Below are 10,204 nucleotides of genomic sequence, written 5' to 3' on the forward strand. Positions count from 1 at the left end.
GCAAGTCACTGTCCTTCTTAACATCTCTAATGCAATTCAGAGAAAAATGCATCAAACTGTGTAATTCATCAGCAGCAGTGTCATCCACTGCTTAACTTTTCACTGAATAACGTATGCTTTGTATGCGGGACAATTTCAACATACAATAACATACAATGCACAAAACTTGTTTTTTCTGTAATGTTAATGAAACCTTTAAAGAGATAGTTAATCAAAAAGTGATCATTTTAGTATCTTTCTTGTTAGATGTTAGACATAGTCTCAGTTACCACTGACTTTCACTGTATGGACAAATGAAGCAATGAAAGTGAATAGTGACTGAGTCGCTAACATCTCCTGAAAGTCATAGAGATTTGAAACAACATGAGAGTGAATTGTCATTTTTGAGCGAACTATACCTTTAAAGTGATATAACAAGCTATCAATATGTTTAAAATACACATTAAACCCATATGGGAGCAAACTGAATTGCACACTTACCACAGGAGATGAAATTCTACAGCCAGGGCAGTCACAGATTGGAGGATGTACCTGTAAGATTCCTTTGGACATAAGTGTCTTCAGACTTTTCCCTAAAAAATAAAACCATAATCAGTAACCTATTAGATTCCTGTATATGCACGCATGGAGTACAAAACAATTCACTCACTCAAATCGTCATTCAGAAATGGACCTGCATCTCATCACTCAAAAGTGTATCAAATGCACCCCTTTAACAGCTCACACACACATCCATCTGTCAAACTCATCTGCGACACTATTGCTGTCCACCAAAAGTGTCTTAAAAGGAGATTCATTTTATTTACAGTAAATGACCAAGAGTGATACCCAGAGAGTACATGTATAAAATTAGTCTGTAAACCAAAATAACTGTTATCCGAAAGGAGACCTGAAACCTCTGAAAATAAACTCAAGTAACCCTATAAAATACATCAGATGAGCTGGTACATCATTAAAAGTTTTTCGACATACTGTAACATATCAAAATATGGCGTTTTTCCACTTTAAATCTTTGTAAACACAAGCTGCTTCATATGATAATGTGCCGCTGTATCGTAATCCTGATGTAATGCACTTCATTACAAAAACAACTCAATATAGCCATGTAGCCTATTTCACTACCAGAACAATATATATACTATAATTTTAGAATAAAACTATGATAGAGCAACCGACTAAAACTGAAACGTGTCATTTCAGCCTTAAAAGTAGTAAAGTAAAATCAGTGATAACCTACAGATATAAGTTCATTGCACTTTTCGACCACGAACTGACAAAGAAAAAATGAGTTGAAACACTCAAAAGTCAAATTAAATAGAAATGACAAATGGTCGTGACAAACTGAATTAAGCATGTTATTACGATAAAACGGAAAAAAACACGAACCAAAACACTTTAGATGAGCATGTATATCAGCACAGAGTAACTCGACATTATATAACATCGTCAAGTTTAGTGTTTTATTATACCTCAGAAAAGTCTACCGGTTAAAATCTTAGTAAACACAAGTTGCTTAATCCATAACTGCTTGATAATGTGCCACGGTGTCATAATCCTGACCCACTCTACTTCATTACAAAAACAAAACAACTTTATATAGACATGCAGTTCAGTCTAAAAAGTTGTAAAATTCAAGTAAAAATCGATTCCTTCAATACCTGAACAATCCACGTGCGTAATAACGACTTCTTTTTCCCAACTGTGCGAATCCAAAGACTCAAAACACAGAGTGAGCTCTTCTCATTGAAATAAAGTAGTTAATGTTAAGTAACGCATATTTCTATCCCCCAAAAAAAGCTGTTGTGTCAATTCAAGGACACGACGGAGGCGAAACGAACCCTTATTTCAAAAGTAATATCCATTCGGTTACACACGCCATTGACTTACCTTTGTGCCTAATACTCCGTTTCCAGTCTTTGGCTGTCTCCCTTCCACTCACGAACTGGAACTCGTTTGGGGTTAGCCACTCAGCCCGGTATTTGATGGAGGGCCCTTTGCTGCCCTGGCACAGTTTGTTAATGTACAGTAGTGCTTTGTTTTCCCCACATTCCACTTCGATACAAGGCTCCCCGTTGTCGAAAAACGGCTGAAAGTCCGGGATAGACGAGAAGCTCTCCAGCATGAAGTCGTCCGGGTGGTGGTGAAGGTGCTGCTGATGCAGCGCGGTGTCGCGAAAGCCCAAGTACGCGCGCTGATGATGGGCGAAAATGTGATCGTACGGCGGCGGATGAGGGGTCACCACGGGGATAGCGGTGGCATTTAAAGGGGCCAGGTATTCAGGCTGGTTGAAGGCGGCTAATGCCATGTCTTCTCCATCCAGTCTCTCCTTTTTGATGGCAGGCATGTTACCCGAAGCGGAGCGCCGGTAACGTGTGATTAGCAGTTCATGCGTCCCAACTTGTGTCCCTCTTCGCGGAGTTCCAGGCGCACCGGTGTGTTTACGCACGACTCCCGCGTCGCTGGCTGACAGCAGAGCGCTTAAGTTCAGCCATTCACCACTTCACTCTTCTCCTCAGTGCACTGCTCGCATGACGGGTCTCCCCGCGCTCCTGCCCACCACATCTAATCGGACTAATGCCTGACATCTCCGCCAGATATTAACGCTGAGCGTGCTCAATGCTTAATGATTGTTTATCCCACGTTTCCTTTAAAATAATCACTATGGCAACTTCGCTATGTTTATTTCCTATATCAACTCCAGTGCTAAGTTTATTTTTGTCCAGAAAGTAATGAGGACACCACACAACTAGGATGTTTTTAACGCATAATAAACCGTGTGTATGTAGTGTAGATCACGTAAAAGTTCAGTAGTACATGCACAGTGGGTAGTGAGCCAGACTGGCTCGGAGCATTTTTTTCATATCTGACGAGGATAGAAATAATTATGCTATCTATGTGAGCCTTTTCGATTGCAAATGATGCCTGGCGCTAATGGGACTTTGTTTTTGTTTTTTCTCTCCCTCGTTCTTTCTTTTAACCCCTAATACGTCGCTGAAGTCACGCTTTAGTTCACAGACCCAGACCAAACAAGATTTGCACTCTCCGCCGCTTCTCAAACTTGGCCCATTTAAACAGCGGAGGCAGAGCGAGCGCGAGCGCGCTGAAGGGGGTCCGCGACGGCCGAGGTTGCGTCACTATTTCCAGTCACTGCATACAGTTCACAGAAACCATTTGATTTATGTTTTATTTTCCATTTTTACACAGTTATGTGGTAACCTTTAATCAGTTACGGTGAATTTTTGTTTAATAAAAAGACGAACTGTGAATTATAAATATAGCCTACAAAGAAAACGAATGTTAATATGCAAAGGAAAATATATCACTGTAAGTTATCTAACATGCAGTATTCAGTAAAAAAAAAAAAAAAAAAATCACTTTAAAAAGTACATTATATTTTAAAAGAAACATCATTTTAATATGTTTCTTATTTTTGTTGTCAGTATATAGCCAACAGTGGAGTGTTTTGCGGTATGTTGCATGTTATACTGTTTACTGCATTATTTCAGTCGAGTGTGTTAACTTGTTTTTCTCTCGGTGACATTTTGTTTTATTGGTGACTGTTGCTGGAAATGCCAATTTTGAGTCTTTAATCTGATATAATCTTGAACTTTCTAAGTCATCAGTCCATGTTGCAAAATAATGTAGGCAGTGGTTGCCAGAACTCTACAAAAGTAACAGAGTGGCTGTAAAATGCTGGAGCAGTCAGTGTATTTTTACTCTAATGTAAATTTAACAAAAATAAACAGCCACTGAAAGCTGAATCTCTCGAACAAAATAGAAAACTTCAGATGTATATGTAGCTAGTACAGTGCTTAACAAATTTATTAGAGCACCACCCATTGTAAGGTTTGTGCCACAGCTGCCCTAAACTAACAGTATCGGTGATTACCAAAATCATTTTTAATGTTTCTGTAATGGTTAATCCACACCAGTATGTGTAAGCTCTTTAGTCAAAGTAGTGTTTATAATGCTAAAATATAATAATTGTTGGCATTTAATGGATTCAAAGATAGATCGCAAAAAAGTTTTATCAAAAGCAAGTCTTTGGGAACAACTAGAAACTATTTGGATGTCAATAACAACAGATACTGTGGAAAAGTATGTAAAAACAGTGCCAGAAAGGATGCAAACTGTTATTAAGGCCAAAGGAGGCCATACAAAATAAAACATTAAATATAGAATTTTTGTTGTTATGTGTGAATAAAGATTATTTAGTTGTTTCAGTTTGTTATTTGCCTAATAAATGACAATAAGATTACTGTAAATAGTTAACTGTAAGATTAATCTTTTTGATTATATATTTAAACTAATCATATAGCTATTAACTATTTATATACAACATTGCCTTTTACTACACAATTACAACACATTTTATTTTGATTTTGGCCTAATTATTTAACAGTATTCTATGCAATCAAATTACTCTCTTGGTGTTGTCGAATACTGTATACTCTACAGTCCAGAAGGCTGTAAAATGTACTGCTGTAACAGTCACTTTTGTATATATATATATATATATATATATATATATATATACACACACATGTATATATGTGTGTATACTGATATATAGCCTACTGAATGTTTTGGCAGAAATGTTAAAAATAATTTTAAAAAATCGGAATCCTCTAACCTCTCAAACAAAATGATTTTCTTGGTGTTGTTGAATACTGTACTCTCCAGTCCAGAAGCACACAAGCAGATAATGTTTTCAGTGTATTAGAAACTACAATGAAAATAACATTTTAAAATATAATTTAACTGCCTAAATATTTTAAAGATCATTGTATTTCAAGTAAAGATATTGTTATTGTTGATATAACTGCCCAGTCTTCGTGAAAGCAAACTTTGTGGATTATAAGAAGCTTGATTACTAATCACGAAGTGTGTCTCACTGTTTGACTATTGCCTGTGAAACTTAAGACTTTCTATGCACCATTTAGATAGAGAAGTCAAAATCGCCCCCACAAAGACATATCACAAGAAAACTGGAAACAATCTAAAGGTCAAAGGTTCTCAGAGACCTCAGGAGATCCCTGAAAGCCCAAGTGTGAGGATCCCCCACGGGGATACCCTGCCCCCTCACCCCCACACTCTTCTACTTTATAACCGCTGGTGACTCATGAGGGACTGAAAGTGCACTATTTATGAAGGAGGGGTTCCCCTAAATTTACAGATGACAACGTAGCAATCAGCCCACAGTTTAGGTTCAGGACGGCTTCCCCTGAACTTTCAGCCCCCACATTATCGACAGTTCAGCAGAAACAAGTCCTGTGGCATCCTCCTCTTGCTCATCAAAATGAAAGTGCCACCCACTCACAGCACATGAAATGGTTTCACATTTCACAACACGCATCAAGCAACTTCTGTTTTCTTATTATATAAAGTTTATATAAAATCTCACACATGCTCATAACTGCATAGCCAAGCTAAAAGCTACTTAAAATTTACAAGCTGAAAAAAGTAAATGTGTAAAATTAATACATATTCAACAACGAATGATCTAATATGTGACAATATTTTGCTTTGATTTATAATGTGATATATGTGCTTTATAATGTGATATATAAGCAATGATATGTAAACAATGCTCAAAAGTAGCTATAGTTATGATTATCAATAGCAGGGCAGGAGGGAGTTGTTTACCCAGTCGATACTGGAAACAAACTAATAATTTTTCTATTTATCATCTTTCTACTCTTTGGTATCTAAAGCTTTTCAAACTAAAAACTCCAAGTAATATTTAGGAGGCCTTATTATTGCTATCAGACTATTTTTTAATACTTTCTCAAAGCATTTCACATTTTATAAATGTCAACATACATACACACATATATACAGTAGGCCTATCTTTAATGCAGGTCTGACCTGAACACTGTTTTAAACTAAAGTATGTAGTAGATGTTTGGTACATGAAAAAAATAAATAAATAAATGAATAAATAAAAAAAATAAAGAATTTACTTGTGAAAATCTAAAAATATTTAAGAGTTGTTTATCTTAAAATGCTGCTTTTAAAGTTTCCTGTTGGTCTACCTATTATTAAACCGATTCCTCAGTGTAAAACATGTCAATAGCTTAGTTTTCTCCATATTCTCTCAGTGACTGTGGTCGATGCCCAGAGTCATGTCGGCTGTAGAGAACCCCCTTGCAGTCGTCCCCGCCTCCGCGCCGTTGTTGGCAGCGGCCCCGGAGCCACAGCGCTGCCGGCGGGGGAGAGAGGTAATAAATAACCCGGGGAGAGGAGCGGAGACCGCCGGGCGGTGCACAGTCTGACCTGACAAATACTCACTGGAAAGCCATCAGAGAGTGAGAGCCCACCCCTAATGCTTGGAGCCAGCCTTTCAGACATGAGCAGAAAAATATACAGGCCTGCCCATTTTGGAGAAGAAAAAAAACGGCGTCTCTCTCTCCCCTATCAACATTAAAAGTGAGAAATGCTGTGAGATTAATTAAAAGTTTCCTCAAGTAATGTAATTCTCATTAAAAAAGTTTTACAAATAAAGAAATAACTGCTTTTGAGAAATATCATTAAAATGAAAAAAAAAAAAGCTATCTTACTGTATGCATGTTTGCATCACATGACTAGCTGTTTCATGCAATTGGCTGAGCTACTACAAAAAAATAAAAAATAAAGAATAAGATGAGAAAATGAGAAAAATAAAAGTGAGGATAAAACACTTTTTTGTGAAGCTAAAGCTGTTATTAAAGGTGCAGTAAGCGATTTCTGAGAAACGCTGTTAAAAGTGGACCGAGCGGCACAACACACTTGTAGCCAATCAGCAGTAAAGGGGCGTGATGGGGGAGGAGAGAGAGAAAGAGCAAGAGGGAGATTTAAAGAAAGACTGTAGAAAGAGAGAAGGCTGAGAGACATTACAAAAGAGAAAAGCTCAGATGAAGGGTTATGATCAGGCAAGAGCTTTAGGACCCGAGTTAATATTAGAAAAGCTTTCCAACTCTGGAGAGGCCAAGATGAGAAGGCCTGAAAATGGATGTCGAGGTTGAGTTGTTTCTGTAACATTGGTTTTCACAGAATCAAGGTAAGCTATTGTAACGTTAGCTGTAGTAACAGCACAGTTTTGATTGTCAATGTTTATCTGGAGCTGCTGGCGACATCCACTCTTCCATTGCGTGTTTGTGCATTTTGGGGCGGAGAAATGAAGGGAGGGGTGTGTTTGTTTGGGTTGATTTCAAATATCAACAGTGTTTCTCAATAATCGCTTACTGCACCTTTAAATACATTTCATGCATCCAGGCCAACAGGTGTCAGGATAAAATTTGAAACAACTGGTACAACTGAAACAAATAAGAGAGCTAAACATGAAAGCTCCTTAAATGATTAATTTACATTTTACATAAAATTATTATTATTATTATTATGCCAAGTTATATCATAGTCAAAATAGTATATAGTCTGTCAACTAAAATACATCCTAATGTTTTTCCCTCATTGGCATTTTCTACAGATTCTCATAAAAGAAGACTTATATTGGATTTTAAATGGACTCTCCAAAGGGACTTTCGGGATCACAGTTGCAAGCTCATGCAGCGCCGGTAAAGTGATGCTGTGTAATGTAAAACCCTGCGCGTCTCCTCAGGTTTGTGCTGTCGTGTCGGCGCCCTCCTCTGCTCTCTGGAGATCTAGAGGCCATGGAAGCAGTCTGTGATCCCAACAGGCAGCCCAAGCTACCACATGGGATTTATTTCCTAGCTGGACAGGTGGGCGGCCAGGGAGGATACTGCTTTTAGCCCAGTGTCTGAAGCTGTCATCAATATCAGAAGCAATGAAACACTTCACTTTACCATTCCTAATGGCTAGGCTAGTTTGGGATCTGTAAGATATTTTAAATGTTTTTGAAAGAAATACAGTATGATTGAAATACAGTAAAACAATAACATTGCAAAATGATTACAATTTAAAACTAGATTAAAAAGTTTGAAGACGAACTTTAAGTTGGCTTGAAAAAGCCTAGCTAGAAAGTTTGAAGTAGTTTTAAAAGTTTTCAGTTTGAAAGTTTTCAGTTTGAAAGTTTTAGATAGATAGATAGATAGATAGATAGATAGATAGATAGATAGATAGATAGATAGATAGATAGATAGATAGATAGATAGATAGATAGATAGATAGATAGATAGATAGAGTCTCAAGGCTAGGGTACTCAAGGTGGTTGCTAGGGTGTTGCTATACGGTTGCTAGGGTACACAGGGTTGTTGCTAGGGTGTTGCTATGCGGTTGCTAGGGAACTTGGGTGGTTGCTAAGGTGTTGCTATGCGGTTGCTAGGGTATTCTGAGTGGTTGCTAAGGTGTTGCTATGCAGTTGCTAAGTTGTTTTGGGTGGTTGCTATGAGATAGATAGATCATATTAGAGAGAGAGAGAGAGAGAGAGAGAGAGATTATGAGTTATGAGTAGATTTATGAGTTTCAATGGATTAGAAATAGTACATAGAATGGCACTTGAGTCTAATTGAGTTTGAGTCTAATGGGCTTCCGTAGTTTAAAATTGAATTTTGACAGTTGGAGTTTGAAAGTCTTGGCTCATTTGAACATTCCGTCAATGAAAGTCAATGGGATTTTTCCGAGCTTTAATAGTCATTTTTAGGAAAACCGTAAGTCCGATCAGTTAGAAAAGATATAGCACACTAAGTCAGAACAGTCTGAAGGTCTGACCCGAGTTTGCAGTATGTAGAGTTAAAGCTCTAGGAGGAGTTAGAGTTGGACATTTTAGTCTCAGAAGAAAATAGCATAACAGTAAGTTGGCTTTTTCAAGCCAACTTTATAACTATTTTAAAATACAATTTATTCCTGTGATGGCGAAGCTGAATTTTCAGCATCATTACTGCAGTCTTCAGTGTCACATGATCCTTCAGAAATCATTCTAATATTCTAAACATTTCTTATTATCTTCACTGTTGAAAACAGTTGCGCTGCTGAAAATCATTATTAAATACTGATCCTTTGAACTTTCTATTTATCAAAAAATCCTGAAAAAAACATTTATTAAATAGAATAGAAACCTTTTGTAGCATTATGATGTCTTTACTGTCACTTTTAATAAATTTAATGCATCCTTGCTGAATAAAAGTAATAAATAGTTTCAAAGACAAAATATCTTACTGACTTTTGAACGACACATATTGTAATATACATACATACATACAAAACACCCGCTCTGTTTTCAAGGACACTGGAACTAATTCTACCATTACTGTAGGCCAAGACATTGACATCACGTTATGCACATGGTCTTGTGACTTTTTCAGACTGGAAATACTCACAGATAATGTCATGACTTTGATTCCAAAGCTAGTAGATCAGTGATAGCCAAAAACTCGCCTGCATAGCTTGAACACATGCTGTAAATAGAAAGAAAAAAGTTTGCGCTATTGACAACAGTGTCATACTATGTTTGTGCCAAGCTGTGAAAGGAACATAAATTATTCCTTATCTCATCTGCAATCCATTTTACAAGAGGTCCAACAATATACGGAGGGTATCAAAGAAAGCTAACAGTTAGCCCTCCGCAAAATTGCATTTATAGGCCATTTATTTAGGCCACACCAACAAATGTGCAGAATTATTTTGAGATAACCAGTAGAATAAGACGTAAGATAAGTCTGCCGCTGCTTTCCAAGTATCTAAGAAGAAAATCATCAGACAAGATCATGTGCTGGGAAAAAAAAGAATAAAGAACTAAAAAGTCTCTGTATTGTTCAAATAGGACTATGATTGTGCTGGTTAGCCTCTCTGTATGCTGTATACAGCAAGAGTTAAACCTGCAAAGAGTAGTTCCTGATCTCTCAGGCCATATTGATTTTTCCCTCCATGATCTGAAACCAGCAATCAGCATTGTGGTTTGAAATAGCCCTGAAACAAGAGCCAAGACGTCAATGAGTCGCCGACACGTTTCAATTAGCGCGCCGCCCAGGCCGATTTGTCCCCCGGGGCACATTGGCTCCACAGGCTGGTCACGCCAGGAGAGATGTTCCATAGAGTTACGTGATATTGGGAAACATCAGAAAGGGCAATGCAGGTAAATCTGTGCATTAACTCAATGTGTGCGAGATGTTTTGGTCTTGCCACACAGATGACAGTGAGGTAATTCGGTTTCTAGTCAACTCAATCACTTCTCCCTCTTTAATTAAATTGCCGAAGAGGCTAATGGAGGAATAGCAGACTCCACAACACAGACTCTAAGGTCTGCATA

At 37.6% G+C, this 10,204-nt stretch overlaps 1 protein-coding gene across 3 annotated transcripts in view; it reads right to left on the reverse strand.

The window, feature by feature from the left end:
• samd11 (sterile alpha motif domain containing 11) overlaps positions 1 to 3,176 on the reverse strand; it is a 61,363-nt gene extending 58,187 nt beyond the window's left edge. The window contains exons 1-2 of one of the 3 annotated variants that reach the window (XM_048177554.1): positions 1,888 to 3,176; positions 481 to 572 (exon numbers count right to left, since the gene is read on the reverse strand). In XM_048177554.1, the coding sequence (XP_048033511.1) occupies positions 481 to 572; positions 1,888 to 2,344 (549 nt within the window). In that variant the 5' untranslated portion in view covers positions 2,345 to 3,176. Of the gene's footprint in view, positions 1 to 480; positions 573 to 1,658; positions 1,839 to 1,887 lie in introns of those variants that run through there. The other 2 variants (XM_048177552.1, XM_048177555.1) reach the window with 2 other exon arrangements.
• Between the last annotated feature and the right edge of the window lie 7,028 nt (positions 3,177 to 10,204).

Source organism: Megalobrama amblycephala, linkage group LG24 (assembly GCF_018812025.1).
Source record: "Megalobrama amblycephala isolate DHTTF-2021 linkage group LG24, ASM1881202v1, whole genome shotgun sequence".
In the NCBI taxonomy this organism is placed as follows: domain Eukaryota; kingdom Metazoa; phylum Chordata; class Actinopteri; order Cypriniformes; family Xenocyprididae; genus Megalobrama; species Megalobrama amblycephala.